A 19,985-nucleotide genomic window follows, 5' to 3' on the forward strand; every position below is an offset into this window, starting at 1 on the left:
AACATCCTACTATCTATTATTATAAATTATTGTATAAAATTGTTTTATTATGAGAAGTATTCTATACATAACCTAAATAATCTAATTAATAAAAATTTATATAAAAAAAAAACTATGAGCTTTTTATTTTGATGGGTGTTTTTACATGAATAGTTCATGTATTATAATGAAAATAAAGTATCAAATTTTTTTTAGAAGTGATATAATATAAATCAAGTAATGTTAGGTAAAAAGTAAGTCAATGAAAAAATAAAGACTTGATAATAAATCTTGTCTACCAATAAGAACGCAGCGTGAGGTACACTACAGATATGATTATTCTCCATGTCTTCTACATTGGAATCTGACAAATAATTATAGTAGTGGTTGTTAGCAGATTTCTACATCTATACTTCTATATAATACCATTACCACCTTGCCTTATGCTTTAACCACACATATATTTGTATTTAGTATTATACCAAATATAAATACAAACTTAAGCTCTTGAAGTTTAGATCATCACTAAAATGGAGATGAACAAGAAGGAAATTGAGCATCAAGATACCGAGTTAAGACTAGGATTACCGGGCAGTCAGATCAAAACTCAAATTAATAAGAGATCGTTTTCTAATATTAAAGAATCTTCTTCTGATGCTCATAACACTGAAAATGAAACTGCTCCCCAACCAAAGTAAGTATTTCTATATAATACTTTTTCAATCATTTATTTTGAACTTTCGAATGGTTACTAATATGAAAAACTATTACCAGATCTTCTGATAAAACATATTTAATATTATGAAACTTCAACCATTAAAATTAATCTATAATTTGATATGGAGCGGATGGTGGAAGCCTTATAATATATTATTCACACTATTATTTACAATTTTAGACTGATAGTTAAAAATAATTAATGTTAATTTTGATATAATATAGGGCACAAGTGGTGGGTTGGCCTCCAGTTCGATCATACAGGAAAAATTGCCTTCAAACAATGAATAAAGATGCTGAAAATGGAGGGTTTTACGTAAAAGTAAGCTTGGATGGAGCTCCTTATCTTAGAAAGATTGACATGAAACTATACAAGGGCTACTCACAACTCCTTAAGGCTTTACAAGACATGTTCAAAGTTGAAGTTGGTAAGCACAAGTGTCCTATTTAAATTCACACGAGACAAATTAAATAAAATCTCCTTTTTACATATATTTGAATTTATAAATTAAGAATAAAATACAAATTAAAAGTGATTGATAAGTAATAGATACTTGTAAATTAATAGTACCAAAAAACAAATATAATATTTGATGTGAATACCAATACAAAAAGAGTAATATTTTTGAAAAAACGATTTTCTTTTTTGCAATTATTTTAATATATAATGGTTAAATTTACTTTTAGTTACTAACTTTTATTTTTTGAATTAATAGGTATTTACTTAGAAAAAGGAGGATATAATGAGTCAGAATATGTGCCAACTTATGAAGATAAAGATGGAGATTGGATGTTGGTAGGAGACGTGCCATGGGAAATGTTTATTACTTCTTGCAAGAGGCTAAGAATCATGAAAGGATCAGAAGCAAGAGGATTGGGTTGCTTGCCCTAAATCATATTTTTTACTTTTTTTTTTGAGTATATGAAGTTTTTTCCTTTTTTTAATTATGTTTTTTTTTGGATAAATTAAAGGAGTATTTTTTTTTCATGTATATATGGGAGATGATCGGCTTTTAGATCTATAGCATCTCATTTTCATGTATATAATGCTCCTTACAAGCTCCAAAAGCCCCTTTTTTGGTGCAAAATGTTATTGTATATATACTTTATGAAAAGAATATAATTTTTCTTTTCTTTTTGCAAGTTATTTGAATTTTTTTCAGAGGCGTGCGAGGTGTCCAACCGCACAGAACTTCAAATTTAAAGAGCCTCATATTAAAAAATTATATTAAAATAACATATTATTTTACTTAATATACCAATGGTTATATGTTCAAAACCTATTGATTAAATTTTTTTCTCTCATTTTTTATCTCTTTCAAAAATAACTCTTTTAACTTCCAAATATTTTTTCTTACCTCATTTAATGTTTACACATTCATCAAATATCAATTCAATAACTTAATTCATAAAAATAATAAACAATTTATTTAAAAGTTTTTCAACCCTTTAAATTTTTGCTCTTTTTATTATCGGTCATCAATCTATTACTATTTTTTCTTTTCCATTTTAACATTAAAGAAGAAAGTTTAATTTTTAATAACTTATTTAACTTAAAAAGGTATCTTTTTTTTAGTTTAATTACAAAGGGCCCCAATTTTAGAAATTTATGAAAAATAAACAAGGCCTCGAAATTATTTGCTCCGCCCCTAAGTTTTATGATTCTATTCTCAACCATGTCTAAGAAAAAATTCACGTTATTGTATATATATAGACTTCAAGAAAAAATTTATCGTTTTGATAGTAAAAACATTCTGATCTATACATTTACGTAAATCGAGAATTAAGTTAAAACAATACAATTAAGAGAATGAGAGATCGATGTTTTTATATGGGTGAGAATCGAATTTCATATATAAGAATAAAGAAAACAATTACTTACTATGTTAATTTTATTATTTTCAATACAACTGCAAATTTTGAGTGTAATAATTAACCGTGACACATACTTGAGTACTTTAGAATGAAGTATGAGGAAAAACTCTAAATGGAACGTTGGTGACTACTCATGGAGACTTTAGACTGAACTCATAAACAAATACACAAGTCTTTCCAATACACTTTGTTTTCACTCGTGCGCACCTAAGAAAACTTCTCACGAGGTCACTCATCCTAAAATTGGTCTCCACCAAGCACGCTTAACTGTAGAGTTCTTAGCAAATAGACTCCTATAAAAAGAAGATGCACCTTATTGATATAAGTAGTCTATCAATCTTTTTTCAAGCTAAATCTGAGATATCAGACATTCTCATATAGATATTGATCACATTATTCATAGATCTAGCCATTAACAACTGGTAAAAAATTAATTTTGTTTCTTTCAATTGTAAAAAGTTGAGCTAACCATAAAAAACAATAATGAAATATAAGAATTTGGACCTCACTAAGGTGAGAAACCAAGAACACATAATGGAGCAATGAACAAACACATGCAATTAGGCGCAATGTTTTAATGGTGTGTTTTGGACACATTCTTTTCAAATATTATTATATTTTTTTTACGACTCATCAATACAATAATGGAATATCATTCACAAAGCTTGACTCACGCACTTGAGTATAAGTTTTCTACCTTTAATGGAAATCACACTCTATTACATGGAAGACACGTTCAAGATTCACAAAGACTCTGAACCTGTAATCCTTCTTCTTCTTCTCCTTCTCCTTCTTCTTCTCCTTCTCCTTCTTCTCCTTCTCCTCCTTCTCCTTCTCCTTCTCCTTCTTCTTCTCTTCTTACTCATGGAAAAAATGAATCTACAAAACCCTCTCTATTTGCATGGTTCTGATGGTCCTAACACTGTGAGTGTGGACAAACTAACTGATATAAGTAACTATAGAAGGCGGAGGAGATCCATGGAGATAGCCCTATCATCCAAAAAGAAAGCCGGAGTTCATCAATGAAACAGTAACTAGAGATGATACAGACAGAACCAAGGGTGATTTGTGGGATACTTGCAATGACACTGTGATAGGTTGGATAACGGGATCAGTGTCTGAACCAATCAAACAAACCATCATGTACATGATGTCTATAAGGGAAATATTGTTGTATCTTGAAAGGAGGTTTTCAATAACAAATGGATCTCTCAAATACAAACTCAACAAAGAGTTGTATGAAACAAACCAAGGCTCATCTTCCATTAATGAGTACTATACTACGATGAAAAGCATGTGGGAAGAATTAAAGTCACTGAACCAGCTGCCTGCTATCAATGCTCCAAGTGAAGATGTGACAAAATTTTTAGAAGCCTGTGAAAAGCAAAAGGAAGAAAAAAGGTTGTTCCAATTTCTCAATGTTCTAGATGAGGCCTATGGACCCTTAAGGAGTCAAGTTCTTATGATAACACCTCTTCCTACTGTTGATTTTTCTTATAGCAACCTACAACAAGAAGAATCTCAGAGGAACATTTTGATTCCCATGAAGAATGCCATGGAATCCTCTGCAATGTTTAGTAGAGGAATGGGAGAAGCTATGATATGTAGTGCATGTGGAATTTAAGGGCACATAAAGGACAAGTGCTGGACAGTTGTTGGATATCCAAAATGACATTCCAAATACAAGCAACCATACAGAGGGAAAGAACCACATACAAGATTGAACGTCTCCAGTTAGAATTGGACTAGGAACAAAAACCTCAAAATAGCAGCTAGTGCTTAAGACAGTGGAATCTTAGGAGAGGGGAGTGAAATCACTGTAGAGCAAATAGAACAACTTCTAAGAAATCTTCTTGGAGGTCACAAACTTACTGCCAATAACGCTCAGTCTGAAGAAGATGTTGAGAACAGCTTTGCTGGCTTTGCAGGTATGGTGTCGTGTGTTTTATGCAAATGAAAAAGTGACTGAATTGATTATAGACTCAGGGGCAAGTGACCATATGACTGAAAATGTAGCTTGTGTTAAAAACCCTAGGGGCACAACAGCTGAATACAGGATAAACCTACCCAATGGTGAAACATCGAAAATCACACAATTTTATCACCTTACAATTTTATCACTTTAGCTAATACACAATTTGAGAGAAAGATGACAATTGTAAGATCTGACGCCTTAGAGTTTGAGGACTCAAAGTGTAGATCTCTTTATGACTCTTATGGAATCATACATCAAACTACATGTGTTGACAGAGCTCAACAAAATGAAAGGTGTGAAAGAAAGCATAGAAAAGTGCTAGAGATGGCTAGGTGCCTAAGAATACAAGCCAGATTGCTTAAATCCTACCGGGGTGACTGTGTTCTTACCAGTTTTTACCTTACTAATAGATTGCCCACACCCATCCTTCATCACAAAACACCATATAAAGCTCTTCACAACAAAAAACCTTCCTACTCTCATCTCAAGGCATTTGACTGTTTAGCCCTTGCTTATAACCCAGCTCATAACAATGATAAAATGAATCCTAGGGATGTATCTTGTGTCTTCATTGGCTATCCAGCTCTTCAAAAGAGATATAAACTTCTCAATTTCTTCACAAAACAAACCTTTGTCTCTAGGGACATCAAGTGGTTTGAACACATTTTTCCCATACCTTGACTCCCCATCAACTCACTCACTTGATACCAACTACCCATGACCAGTCCCTCCATCATCCACATGTATGGGAAGATTCCTCTGATGATGAACCTGATTCTAACAACACCCCTAGCAGCCTTACCCACCCTACTCCCTTTCCTATCTGTCCAGCCACCTCTCCTACTTCTGAAATTACTGAGCCTGCTTCTCCACCTTCTCTTAGACTTTCTGAAAGAACTAAGTCCACTCTTGGTTGGTTGGAAGACTATGTTACTCCCATAGAAAACTCCACTTCCACATGTGTGAGTCCCTAATTTCAGTGTTTCATGGCTCACCTACAACAAACCACTGACCCTGTAACCTTTCTTGAAGCCTCTAAACATCCCTATTGGGTAACAGCCATGAATGAAGAATTGTCTGCTCTAGAAGATAATCACACTTAGGTCATTACTGACTTCCCCCTGGAAAAAAAGCCATTGGCAGCAAATGGCTTTTCAAAACCAAATATCAACCTGATGGGAGTATAGAGAGATATAAAGCAAGATTGTTGGTAATGGGGAACAAGCAGCAATATGATATTGATTATGTTGAAACCTTTGCACCTGTTGCTAAACTAACCACATGTGGCTTTACTTAATCCAAGAGTGATTACTCCCACTTCACCAAACATTAAGCCAACCAACACACTGTGATATTAGTCTATGTTGTTGACTTATTTATAGCTGGGAATGACCCGTGCATCATCACCACCACCAAAACTTTCTTATCTTCCAAATTTCACATGAAAGACCTTGGTCATTTAAGATACTTGTTGGGCATTAAAGTGGACCGATCATCTAAGGGCATATTTCTGTCTCAATCCAAGTACACAACTGATCTCCTTAAAGAATACAAAATGACTCACTCTAAGCCTCTCAAACTACCCCTTGACCCAAATACTAAACTAACTCTCAACATTGGTGATCCTCTTCCTTCCATATCTACCTATCAACAACTCATTGGCAAGCTCATATACTTGACCTTAACACGCCCTTACATTGCCATTGCTGTTCACACTCTAAGCCAATTCATGCACCAACCCACAACCATTCACATGCAAGCTGCAAAGAGAATTTTGAGATATCTCAACAACAATCCTTTCCAAGGCATTCTCCTTACTTCATCATCTGAGGAATGTTTAATTGCCTACTGTGATAGTGACTGGACATGTTGTTCCATATCTCGAAGATCTACTACTGGTTTCTGCATTTTGTTGGGTAACTCCCCCATCTCCTGGAAATCCAAAAAACATGTTGTTTGTCTAGAAGCTCTGCTGAAGCTGAGTATCGAGCAATGGCACTAACTACATGTGAGGTTCTGTGGCTCATTCAGCTCCTTAGGGATATTGGCATTCCTCACAATGGTTCAACCATATTTTTTGTGACAACAAAGCTACCTTGTCCATCATTGCCAATCCTGTTCACCATGAAAGAACCAAACACATAGAAGTGAATTGTCATTTCATACGTGAGAAACACAACTCTGGTAGATTGTCACCAAGTCTCTTCCTGTGTCTCAACATCAGTATCTGCTTCTCAAGTTGGGAGCTCATGCTAAAGCCCTACTCCCACCTTGAAGGTCCTCAATATGCTGCTGTGCACACCAATGCTGTTGCTCTACTACCTATTCTGTGTCCTACTCTTGCAACTCTGCTGTTAATTCTACCAGTGTCCTTGTTTATTCCCTTTGTCCCTTGTGGTCCTTGTATATAGTAGAATGTAAGAAGGACATGTGTCCAGGTGTCTTTATGTTTTTTGCCCTAATCTTCTATATATATGTAATGGTTGGCCTCATGCTTAGCAGATTGAATGAATGAAACAATAGCATTATTCCCTTTTTAATATTCTGAGTATTATTCATTCAACAATCAACAATTCTATAACCCAAAAATATTTCAAAGTGCAAACTGTACAAATTGAGCTTGATTGGCAGGATGTTTAAAGTATTGCGAATATGAACATAGTACATGACCTAGAAATACCTAAAAAAGTTGGACTGAAAACCGTTCAATAACATTTCTTTTTTGGAAAAAAAAAATTCAACATTTATAATAAAGGTTTTATAATTCTCACCATGGACCCACATTAAACTCTATAAATAAAATTGTTGGATTCCCACCTACCTCCCCTTCAAAAAAGAAATTCATTTTTAAAAAAACTTTATAAAATTTCAATAATTTAGTAATTAAAAAAAATTTTCATTTCAATTATATCTTGAATTGAAAAAGAAATTAAAAAAAAAAAAAATCTTTTTGTTGCATGATTAGCCTTACCATCCAAATTGATAATCATATGAAGGAATGTTCAAAGCAGGCGCGGCGGTGTGAGCTACTGCTTTAACCTACAAACATCAACAGCTTTTATTGCTTTTTATTAAGGGGAAACACATTTATTAAATTTAAAAACCACTTTTTCCAAAATATATACTCTTTGTTAGTCCCACAATATTTGCTATAAGTATATTTGTGAAAAAACTAAGGCAAAGAAGGAAAAATAATATTTTTAAAAGAAAGCGAAAAAAATATACAAATAAGATAATAAAACAAGTTAAATGTATTATGGATGAAAAATGAAGAAAAAATATGAAACATTATCAAAAATACAAAATTTGTGACAAACTAAAAAAATGTAACAAAAGCGGTGGGTTATTAGAGGGAGTATTCCAAAATAATGTATTCAAATAATTAATTTTATTAGTTTGATTGCGCTAATTAAGATCTATGTCCAGTTGTCCACTATTCCCAAACAGCTTTACATAAAGTATGAAATTAACAAATAATAATAAGTTTGTAAAAAAAAAAAAAAAAAACTCAAAATAACAACCAAAGCATATTATTGAGCACTTAACATTATTGTTTGTAGTTTGTACAACCTTGACTTTTATTTGGCAAAAAGTATATTTTTATGAAAATAGTTTTACACATATAATATATTGATATTTTTTTTAAAAAAAATACAGTTGAGTATTAATTTTCTTTTGTCTAATTAAATGGAAAATCTAGAAAATATGGAGATGTTGGGGATGAAAAGTTGAAGGTAATTTAATTTATGGTTTGGATTTGATTTAATTAGAAAAAACCAAAAAACCTAAACGAAACCATTTTCGTAAAACTAATGGTTAATAGTAACGAAAGAAAAATACTTCCAACTTAAACTGTACTTAATCAAATATTCGTAGAAACTTTTAAATGTGATTTAGTATGTATGCTTTGAAGTTTGAACTTTGATGTAATCGTATATCAAACTTTTGATGATCATTTATTTAAGATTTATTTAATTTTTACAATATTTAATATTTAGTTGAGCTAATTTGACTCATTAAAAAACAATCACACAAATATATAACAATTGAACAAATATAATTGTAATAATTAAATAAGTAGAACAATAATACCTAACAATAATAAGTAGAAAAAAGTTTTTCTAGAAAAAATTCCAAATAAGTTTCTGGAAAATTTTAATTTCCAAAATAAACGTGTTCTTGCCAAAGCTGAGGTCAGACGTTTGTTCAATGTTACTAACAGTAAACAAAGAAGTTGGTAAAAAAAGATCAAAATTATTTGTTCACTGTTACTAACAACAAACAAAAGCAAGGTAATCTCATACCATTTAAAGGAAAAAAAAAAACATTTCATAATTCGATGTTGTTAGTGAAATGAAGACAATGTCATTACGTTGAAAAGGACAAAAAAATCAAATATATGTTAGTTCGCTGTTAACAACAACGAACTAACACATATTTGACTTTTTTTGTCCTTTTCAATGTTATGACATTATCTGCATTTTGTTCGTTGTTAGTAACAACGAACAAAAGATTTTGACATTTTTTATCAATTTATTTGTTCGCTCTTAATAACAGTGAATAAGCCCTGACCTAAGACTTGAACACGAACACACTTATTTTGGAATTAAAATTTTCCAAAGTTTATTTTGAAATTTTTTTTTCCAAAAAAGCTTATTTTATTCTATTTTTCACATTCTTATTGTGCAACAACAAAATCAAGTGGAACTTTAGTAGAAAAAGAAGGATGTCTATCCAAATTGGTGTCGGTGAGCAAAGGAAAAAATAAAGCAAAGTTAGTTGGAATGATGTGTTAACTAATTAAGGCAGCTCAAATTCCTAATCAATTAAGTTGGAGAAAGGTAAATTTTACATTTAATAGGTTGATTCCACGAGTACAAAGACATAATAACTTAACAAAATTAATATTTGAAAAGAATTAATATTGCGACTTTAATTTTGAAAATTAAATATATATGAGACTGCTATTGACAAAGTATTATAATTTTTATTTTAAATAACGTTTTTTAATAAAATTGTTAAAAATTCTCCAAAATAATGGAATCATGTATTTACATAATAACCATTTTACATAGCTAATAAAACCAATGAAGTAACTCTAAAGATGAGATCTTTTCATCAACCTAAGACGTTTGCAAGAAGCAATAAACATATCCCATGGAACATCACCAACTAACATCCAATCCCCATCTTTGTCTTCATAAGTTGGTTCATACTCAGATCTTATGCTTAATGCTTTAAATTTGAACATTTGTTCTAAGGCACTTAAGAATTCATTGTAATCTTTATGCTGTTTTAGATCTATCTTTCGTAGGTATGGTGCTCCATCCACACTAACTTTTACGTACTTTGTAACTGCTTCTAGACTGTTTTTCCTGTACGTTTTAATTGGAGGCCATCCTATTACTTGCACCCTGCAAATAAATAAAAAGAACAAACATTTAAGATAATCTATTAATATATTTGGCGGGTATAGTCTGTTCACTACAGTCTTTTCTAGACTCCGACTTGTGTCGGATACTGGGTAAATGACTATGAGTATGACTATGACTATCACTATTGACTACTAATACATTTAGCAAATGAAGTATATTTATGCTCTAATTCTTTGTTAAGACCATCTCACGGTATGAGATGACGTATATTGACTGACTCAAATTATAATTATTTTAAAAAAAAAAAAACTCAAAATTTTTAAATAGTTTTAGGAAATTAATGTAAATTAGTTAATGAATAATTTTTTTTAAATCGCCTTTTTTTTAAGCCCGTCTCATAGTGAGATGGTTTCATACAAGATGAGCCGATAATTATTAATTATTATATCAATTTGATATATTCTCTCCGTCTCAAAAGAACACCCCAACTACAAAATAAGTCGTTTTATTAAAGATTTGTGAAAAAGTTACTTTATGGCTGGGAAAATAAGAAAAAAGTGTAAATAAGATGAAAAACACAGTTAAATATGTATATAAGAATTAAAAACAAAAGTGTTGGTATAGCATAATAGAAAACTTTAATTATTGAACATGGTAAAAAGAAAATTATAGCAAATTTTAGGTGGAGTAGAGGGATTATTTTTTAAAATATATTTATGTAGTATTTGGAAATAAGTATTTCATTTCAAATTCTGAATTTCAATTATGAAATTATAAATGAAGAGTTTGAGAATGACAAGGTTTGGATAGTCATTCTCAAATTCTAAACTTTAACTACTTAAAAAATAATGGTGAAATTTGATCTAAATTTAAATTTAAAAATTTTTAATTTGCCAAACAAAAAATTTAAGCCAATCCCAAATTTCCAAATGAAGTCATTATTCTTAAACATGACATTAAGTAAATTCAAATGTAATTTGATACTTACTTTTGAGGTAGTGCTGGGTGTATTTCAAAGCCAGAAGTTGATTCCTCATTAATTTCAGAAAATAATCTTTTCTTTTCTTTATTAATTCCTGGTAAGCCTAATCTCAATTCTGTATCCTCGTGAATTTTTGAGTTTGCATTTATATTTCTTTCCATGGTTTATTTGTGTTTTACAACAAAATTTTATAAAGAAGGTAGATTATTGTAGAAGGTTTAGTGAATTTTTTTCGATGCTAAGATGCAAATAAAACCATGTTATATATAGATATGGAAATATATAAAAGTGGGTCTACTTTGAGCACGTGTGGTGTACATTGCATTGTGATTGTATGAAGGCAAAACTAACCAAGTCATTAGGCAATTGTTTCTTGACTTGTTTGTTAATTATTACTTGAGTTTTAGTTTTAATTATAGAACTAATGATAGTGTATATAAGATATTATGGGGTCTTAATTAGGAGTGTTTAATGGGTTAGGCCCTATTTTGAGCCCTTATTCGATCCGTTTAATAATATAATTAATGTATAATTTAAATGGAGTATTATAAATGGCAATGTCAATGGAGATTATTAATATTTTTTCAATTTAATTATTATTAATGATAATTTAATTGATATAAATTAATAAATAGGGATTAATGATAGTTTAATTGTTATAAATTAATAAATAGGGATTAATAATAATTTAAAGCCCATACTATGTTTAAAGAGCCCTTATCTAACCCGACCCAAATTTACTTATCCTGGCACGACTCTTATCCGACGTATTGAACACCCTTAGTTTCAATCATCATTTTAAGTTTTTGGTTGAGTTAGATTCTTTGACATTGTATCAAATGCCAACTGATTGACTCTCAATCACCCCTCATTTAAAGTGAAATATTTAGCGCCAGGCATAAAGAGGACTCGTGATACATCAAGGGCTCTTGTGTGAAGAGGCGTGTTAGAATATATGACATATATTGGGACCTTAAACTAAAAGTATGGATGTAGTACATAATATGCTCATACATAGTGCTTAATATTCCACCTGAATTAGTTATATGGGGGTGGATTGTGACCTCTCAATATATCGACTTCTATACTATATGAGACCAACTCAAGTAAAAGTCTAAACTAAACATAGTAGCCTCACAATATGTTATAATATTCTATCATGATACTTATGTTTGATGTTTTTTAATGTATTTAATAACATAATTAAAGTACTACCCCAGATTAAATATTAACATTTACCCTCTAAAATATTTTAGCTCCGTATATAATTTACATAAGTATTTATGTAAAATTAAATTACGATAGATATTTTTTATAAATATAAAAGTGGTTTTGGCTATGAATTAATGAGCTCAATATTTGGTAATGAAATTTGGTAAGGCGACAATTAGAAAGCAAGAAATCTCAAGTGCATGTACAAGGGATAACGATTGAAATTATAGGGTAGGTGTGTAGGTCACAGTATCCCTTAATATTAGAGACAAGCTTAGGACATACTTAATAAACCCCATATGCTTAAAATAAATATAGTAATTTGGATGGTCAAGATTTGATTTTGATGTTTGGAGTATTCAGGATCCTTTGATTAAAAAGGATGCATGAAGGTGCGCGGGTCTCCTTACGCACATGAATATGCCTAGCAGAATCCTGCATATAAACAGTATTAACACGGATAATATCCATGGATAAACAGTATAAACCCCATATTCATTCACTCATTTGTAGTATGTACGTCGTCATCATGTCTGCTATTAGCTTAAACTTGACTTTTAGTTGAGTTGTTTACGATTATGGGTTCAAATCTCATTCATTCGTCATTTCAAGTAAATATTATTATGATAAATGCAAGAAAGATAGACAGAAAATAATAAGGGGTAGAAAAAATAACATATTATATCGATATATGAGGAGAAAATCGAAAACATAATACAAATCAATAGGCTAAAAGAGTTTTATATAGCACCCCTAGAAACTCTATTTAGATAGGTTTCTAGAGAACCCAAACCTAATTTTTTTTGTTTGATTCTAGGCCCAATAACAAAAACAATCAAACAAATATGGAAACCTAGTTATTTTTACTTATTTATATGTTTTTGACTGATGAGTTTTTTTTTTTTTGAGGATTCATCTGTGTATCTTTCTCGATCCAAAGGACACTTTAACTGCACTCTCCTTTATGGGTACGAGTTGCCGCCTTCTTTCCCTCCCTAGACCCTGACTGCAGTTGCTAAGAGCGGAATATACTAGGTATGCTGCTAAAGATGATGAGGTATAAAAAGGGTGTTAGCTGCATCCACAAATCTAATTCTAGCCTAGAGAGCTCTTGTATGAAAAAGCATAATAAAATATATAACAGATAAAGAGTAATTAAAAGTACGTCTCATACATATACATTTACATATCTTTGAAGAAGGACCGTGACTGACATTTGACCACTCTAAACTCTACCCGAGCTCAAATAATATCTTAATGACGACCTGGCTTGACCCAAAGTTGTGGCCTTGTCGTGGGTCGTGTGGACGTACTGGATTCAGAGATCTCCATGCTGTGTTATGCATTATTTTGCTGGCATAGTGCTTAATTCCAATCTCAACGTCCTACTGGCCTTCCAAATTAAGTTATGTCCACTCAACTTAGGGCGTTTATTAAGTTTGAAAATATGAGTTTTAAGAACGTATGTCCTAAGCTTGTCCCTTAATTTGGAGGTATAGTGACCTACAATCTTATGATTACAACTTGTATTCTTATCATGCCCTTGGATCCTTCTTGCTTTGTAATTGTTGTTTGTCGGCAGTATTACAAAAACTACCACCCTTCCAAGAAAAACAGGAAAAGGTATGGGTGTCCAAAAGCTATGCCACAATTATATTAGTGGCTTTGATTTAGTAGTTGGTGATGAAGATCAATTGTGATAGTAAAGGTATGGGTGCCTAAAAGCTATGCCACAATTATGCCCCGGCTTAGTTGGAAAAATGGATCGAAAAATTATAAAGAGGTTAACTAATATTAAGCCTGATTGACTATTTTTCCTGTACCAATTGATTTTAAAATAAAATCTTATTAAATTTGTGTACAGTCAACTCTTCTTTTATATATGTGAGTCTTGTTGTGTACAATCAAAAATATATATACCAAATGTTTCACCCTTTATTGCCCTAGATAATTAAAAGGTCATTTAAAATCAAAGGATAATGTCGAATTTATTAGAAAATGTTCTCTTTTCAATATAATTTAATTACTCATAAGTTACCTTTTCACAATATCAATATGTTTAACAATATATCTATTGACAATTGCTTTCTTTTAAAAAAAATTGTCTTCGTTTTTTAAGTTTATCACATTTGCTTTTTACAAATTTTTTTTTTAAATTATAATTAACTTAATATATATTTAGATTTTATACATTATGATAAATCTTACGACTTTCTCCAAACATATACAAATATTATCTCGTATATATCCATTATTTTTAAAACTATTACTATTATTCTTATTCCTTTGCTCCACATGCAATGATGATTGTTTAGAGATAGAAAATAAAAACTACTCTAAAATGTATGAAATTTAATCATAAAAATAGCCAAGAATAGTAAATAAATTAAGTTGTTGTTTCATGACCTTAAAAGCCAAAGGCCATCTTAACAAAACCAAATAGTAGTGATCACTAATCAAACAAGACATGTGCAATAGTTGAGAGACATGCAACTAATGACATGATAAGCTTTGTCTTCCAATCACATTCCAAAGTACACCACACGAACTCTTAGTAGACCCACTTTCATAATTCATTCATTTCCTACTCTCTATATATCCGATACTTTCATATGCATCTCTCATTCATTTTCAAAGTTCATTATCACACTTAAGTATATCTACAATTAGCATTTTTGGATTCCACAAAATTTTATCATTTTTAAGTATGGCAAGTAGCAACGAATTCTCGAGTTTTCATGAAGATACGGAGTTGAGATTAGGCTTACCGGGAACCAATCAAAAGAAAAGATCTTTTTCTGAGAGTAATGACCAGTCAACTTCTTGTGTTGAAGCGCCAAAAAAGTAAGTAATGAATCATATTTTAATTTACATGTGTCAGAATTTTCGTGATTTAGTGATTATAGAAAAATTGTTAGCCTTATGATATGGTTACTTATATATGCATTTTGTTTATAGGGTACAAGCAATTGGATGGCCTCCGATTAAATCTTATAGGAAAAACAACATTGAAGCAACAAAGTACAAAAAAGTTAGCGTGGATGGAGCTCCTTATCTTAGAAAAATTGACCTAAAACAATATAAGGATTACAATGATCTTTTATGTGCTTTAGAGGAAATGTTTAAATTTAAAGCATTTAGCAATGGATCTAGATCTGAGTATAAACCAACTTATGAAGACAAAGATGGAGATTGGATGTTGCTTGGTGATGTTCCATGGGATATGTTCATTGCTTCTTGCAATCGTATTAGATTGATCAAAGAGTCTGAAACTAAGGACTAGTTTCAATTCAAGCTTGAGAACAAGATCTATCTCTATATGTGTGCAGAACCAACTCTAACAAGTTTAAGGATCCGAACAAGATCTAAATTACTTACAGAAGATCAGATTCAAGGGAGAATCCAAAATACCTAGCACAGGGTGAGCCTAATACTCATCTCTATATGTTTACAGAATCAACTCGACTAGATTCTCCTGTGGGTTAAGTACATCCATAAATTTTCCAATGCGTTCTATTGGAAGAAATGAGATGATCAGAGTTGTTAAGCATCATATGTTGACATCCTTACAGTCTAGTTATGTATTGGTCCCTTTATAGGGATGAAATTAAGGGCAAAGCTAGGATTTTTCTCGATTGAGTGTTCGTAAAAATTATATAGTCGATAATATGCTTTGATGATATGTTCGATTTTGTATTAGTAATATAGTTGAGCTACACTCTAGAAAGTATAAAAAAATTTATCACTGTACATAATCTATTTGTCTAGACGACATATACCTAATATAATGTAATACTTTTTGAATAATTATCAATCTTTTTTTCCACCGATAAATAAATAAATTTTATTATCCGAATGAAAACAAGTATAACAGCAAAAGTTTGGAAAGAGGGAAAACTTTCCTAGCAAGACACTCATCAACCAAGAGTATGAAAAACATGGCAAAGCCCGAAAGAAAAAATAAACACTAAATTTGAGCCAACGTAATGCTACTCTAGCTCTTATGTCATGTTTGATTGTCTTTAGAGTATATGATCAATAGTGTATACTTAACTATTTCATATCACTTTGCTAGGATAGGACGCAAATCTGAAGGTGATGTTAATCACCTAATACCTTAATCCATGGCATGTGTTATTGAGGGAGATGATAAGATGCAAAGGGGATTGAGCTAGCGTGTTGGTGTTGGAGCTTCGTGAAGCACAAATGGGGGGCATCACTAGGTTGCTCAAACGAGCAGACATTTACCGATAAAATTTACTAGTTCAATTCTAAATGGTTTTTAATTCTGCATGGTAAAATTTATAAAAGTTGATAAAATTTACAATTTAGACAATTAAGACAAAATCTCAATTCTATCGGTTTCATGAGAAACCGTTTCTTTGAAAGATCTCTTTTATACCTAGCCTATTACACTTTAATGTCCACTTACTGTATCTTTAATGCCTATTTACATTATCTTAATGCCTACTTACAATATACTTTAACGCCTACCGAAAAAGTATTTAAAATGCCTACGTATAATATTTTTTAATGCCTACCGATCAAGAAACTTAGCATACTAGCCTACTTACCATATCCTAAATGCCTACTTACAATATATTTAATGTCTACTTACAATATACTTAATACCCACCGAGTAGCTACTTAATTACTTACAATATTCTAAATGTCTACTTACAATATTCTTAATGCCTACTGGGAAACTTACTCTATATTTTTCCTTTTGGGTCAATCCAATTGGTGATAGTCTCTCAAAAAGACCGTCTCTCACAAAAATTTGTAATCTCATTTAATTATGTTTTAAATTATAGGCTACGAATAAAAATACAAGTTAAATATAATTATTAACGAGTGTCAAAATACAAATGAGATGGTCTCAAGTTAAATGTAATTAGTAAAGAGTGTTAAATTGTAAGTTGGTCTATGCACCATTAAAGGTGAAGCTCATCGATAATAATATGTGATATATAATCATTTTGAGCAATTTAAGTTGGGTAATACTTTAAGGATATTTTACAATTATTATAATTTTCTTTCATATTCTATCTGATATTGAGATGGTTTACATAAAATATACATTCAATTAAATTATTTTATTAGTAATATACTCTTATTTTCTATGGATTACTTAATTTATTAGTAATATAGAAATACTTTTTTTGTTTACATTAAGCTTATGGATATCTTTGTGTAACGATTTAACTTTTATATAGATAAAGTTTATCTTCTTTGTTTCAAAATATTATAAAATATTTTTGGATATGATGTTTTTACATTTGTTTTTAAGTTTTTATTATCAAAAGTTTAACTATTTAGATATTAAATTGGTAAGTCTTTTTATTTAAAAAAAATCATAATTGTGTATTGTATAGGCATATTTGTTTTCCCTTAATTAAAAATTAAAAAATGTAATATGATCATATTTGAAATATAACAAAATTTTAAGTCATTTGATATATATGAAATATTTCTCATGAGCTAAATTCTCACAAACTACTAAATGAAAAATACAACACAATGCTCGCAACTTTATGCTTCCACAAATCCAAATTACTTGCGAACATTAGAGATATTACACTATTCATTCATCACTCTTAATTTATGATTCGTTTTTAATATATAAGTTAAAACATAGTCAAGTGTGATCTTCTTTGATTCCGCTCAATACAAATAATATTAATATCAAAATTTATATAATTTTTTATCATAAATAATTAGAGATATTAAGTATTGAATTAGTGTATTGAATTGTGTAAAAAATCATACGTTGCAAGTATTTTGAAACGAAAAAGTATATTGATATAAAATATATCTACAATGTACAATTTATATCTTGAACTTAATCTTATTTCATACATATATTGTAGGAATGTAGTACTTCCTATATTCTGAAATAGTTGCTACATAAGAATTATCGATACTATACTAGTGGAAAAAATGTCAAGTGTTGCGTGACATATGTTGCGGTTTGTGTGAGACGCAGCATAAAATATATTGAAAAATGAAGCAAAAAAAAATAAAGGGCTAAATGCTGCGGTTCATAAAAAACCGCAGCATAAAATGGTTCAAATACTGTGGTTTTTTTATGAACTGCAGCATATAGCCCTTTATTTTTTTTTAAAAAAAATGCACCTCTCATATAACACAAACTTAGCTTTTTTCCCGCGACTAACTGTTTCATTGTCTTCTTCTTTCCCATACGAAATCCATACGACTGTTTTTCCATTGAAACCACAAAATCCACGAAACCCCACAAACGTTTGCCATTGTTGTCTTCTTCTTCCTCTTCTTCTTCTTCTTCTTCTTCGTGTGCTACTGTTTCAAACCCACAAAAATTCTTAAAAACCCACCCACAAAATTGTTGAAATTTGCTTCTTTCTATTGTCATTCATCGAAATTTGCTTCCAAACCCACGAAACTATTAAGGTAATGTCCATTTCATGGTGGTTTTGGTGTTTTTGATTTTTATTTTTACTTTTTTTTCAAAAAAATGGTTGTAATTACAAATTTTGTTTTTCTTATGTCATTGTAGGTCACATTGTAACTATTCTTCATCTAGATACATAAGGTAATTCTTTTGATACCAATTTTTATTGTTTTTCAAATTTTTAGTATTAAATGATGTTGTTTATTTATGAATGTGATTTTAAATGTGATTTTATTTGTGGATGTAGTTGCTAGTATTACATTTGTCCAAGTTTATATTATTAGGTTATTAATTATTTTGATTTATATGTTTTTTTGGTTATTAGAATAAAAATAATTTGAACAATTTAAAGAATATAAAGGTTAATTAAGGTTCAATGAATGTTGTAATATTATTAGAATTAATTAGGGTTAAATCAATGTTGTTATTAGAATATAATATACATATTTTTTGAAAAATTTATAGATTATGAAGGTTAATTATTGAAAATTAGGGTTAAATGAATGATTCTTACTTAGTTTTATGGTTAATTAGGTTTAAGTATATATGTTAAAAAGTGATTATCAATTTTGTTTTGAATTAATTAATCACACTTAGGATGACAAAAGATCGTTCTTGGATGTATGGAAGCATTGAATCGTCAAAATTTATTGATGGCGTATTAGAATTTTGTAGTATTGCCGTTGAACATCAAGTTAGGACGGGGGGAGTTGGTTTTTATTGCCCATGTGTCAAGTGTGGCAATGTATCAAAGGTAGATAGTGTTGATGTCCTTAGGGAGCACATACTTCGACGTGGGTTTAGGCCTCAATATCATGTTTTGGGTTTGGCATGGTGAGGAGGGAGTTTACAAAGAAAAAAGTGTTGTTGAGGATGTCAATGAGGATGTAGTAGATCGTGTTGATGGGTATGAGACAGATGAAGAGAATGTCGATGAGGATATAGATCGTGTTGATGAGATGATGGAGGAAGTCGAGGTTGAGTTAGGAAAACGTCATCGTGTTTTTGACTTGTTGACAGAGGCTTCTCAAAAGCCTTTGTACCATGGATGTACAAAGTTCACCAAACTAATAGTCGTATTGACAATTTTCAACATTAAGTCAAAGTTCAATTGGAGTGACACTAGTTTCACAATGTTATTAAAAGCGTTAGGTGAGATGCTTCCTGAGGAAAATGAACTTCCAAAGTCAACATATTATACCAAAATACTCATGTGTCCTTTCGGCTTAGAGTACCAGAAGATTCATGCATGTCCGAATGATTGTGTAATTATATCGGAATGAAAATGAGAACTTAGAAGAGTGTCCTAGGTCTGGGTTATCGCGTTACAAGCGTAAAGCTCAGGATGCTAAAGGGCCCCCCACTAAGGTATTGTGGTATCTTCCAATAATACCTAGATTCAAGAGTGTCCAAGAAAGATGAGTTAAATTTGAGGTGGCA

The 19,985-nt window shown here is 30.8% G+C and overlaps 3 protein-coding genes across 3 annotated transcripts; 2 read left to right on the forward strand and 1 right to left on the reverse strand.

Annotated features, from left to right (window-relative positions):
- Positions 1 to 316: 316 nt before the first annotated feature.
- Positions 317 to 1,839, forward strand: LOC130797286 (auxin-responsive protein IAA3-like). Its single transcript, XM_057659829.1, has 3 exons — positions 317 to 673; positions 922 to 1,124; positions 1,413 to 1,839. Exons 1-3 carry the CDS (start codon positions 510 to 512, stop codon positions 1,586 to 1,588), a joined length of 543 nt encoding a protein of 180 aa, XP_057515812.1. The 5' UTR covers positions 317 to 509; the 3' UTR covers positions 1,589 to 1,839.
- Positions 1,840 to 9,388: 7,549 nt separating this feature from the next.
- Positions 9,389 to 11,155, reverse strand: LOC130797287 (auxin-responsive protein IAA1-like). Its single transcript, XM_057659830.1, has 2 exons — positions 10,910 to 11,155; positions 9,389 to 9,960 (listed from the first exon to the last, which is right to left on the reverse strand). The coding sequence occupies exons 1-2, from the start codon at positions 11,062 to 11,064 to the stop codon at positions 9,645 to 9,647; spliced, it is 471 nt and encodes a 156-aa protein (XP_057515813.1). The 5' UTR covers positions 11,065 to 11,155; the 3' UTR covers positions 9,389 to 9,644.
- A 3,435-nt stretch (positions 11,156 to 14,590) lies between these two features.
- Positions 14,591 to 15,957, forward strand: LOC130797288 (auxin-responsive protein IAA1-like). The gene is made up of 2 exons (XM_057659832.1): positions 14,591 to 14,959; positions 15,074 to 15,957. Exons 1-2 carry the CDS (start codon positions 14,823 to 14,825, stop codon positions 15,396 to 15,398), a joined length of 462 nt encoding a protein of 153 aa, XP_057515815.1. The 5' UTR covers positions 14,591 to 14,822; the 3' UTR covers positions 15,399 to 15,957.
- Positions 15,958 to 19,985: the final 4,028 nt, after the last annotated feature.

The sequence above is a fragment of the Amaranthus tricolor genome, chromosome 12 (genome assembly GCF_026212465.1).
Source record: "Amaranthus tricolor cultivar Red isolate AtriRed21 chromosome 12, ASM2621246v1, whole genome shotgun sequence".
Taxonomy (NCBI): domain Eukaryota; kingdom Viridiplantae; phylum Streptophyta; class Magnoliopsida; order Caryophyllales; family Amaranthaceae; genus Amaranthus; species Amaranthus tricolor.

Coding starts and splice junctions, on each gene's coding strand:
- LOC130797288 (XM_057659832.1), top strand. CDS start 14,823: ATGGCAAGTAGCAACGAATTCTCGAGTTTTCATGAAGATACGGAGTTG. Junction 14,960..15,073: donor TGTGTTGAAGCGCCAAAAAA/GTAAGTAATGAA, acceptor TTTTGTTTATAG/GGTACAAGCAATTGGATGGC.
- LOC130797286 (XM_057659829.1), top strand. CDS start 510: ATGGAGATGAACAAGAAGGAAATTGAGCATCAAGATACCGAGTTAAGA. Junction 674..921: donor GAAACTGCTCCCCAACCAAA/GTAAGTATTTCT, acceptor GATATAATATAG/GGCACAAGTGGTGGGTTGGC. Junction 1,125..1,412: donor CATGTTCAAAGTTGAAGTTG/GTAAGCACAAGT, acceptor TTGAATTAATAG/GTATTTACTTAGAAAAAGGA.
- LOC130797287 (XM_057659830.1), bottom strand. CDS start 11,064: ATGGAAAGAAATATAAATGCAAACTCAAAAATTCACGAGGATACAGAA. Junction 9,961..10,909: donor CACCCAGCACTACCTCAAAA/GTAAGTATCAAA, acceptor ATTTATTTGCAG/GGTGCAAGTAATAGGATGGC.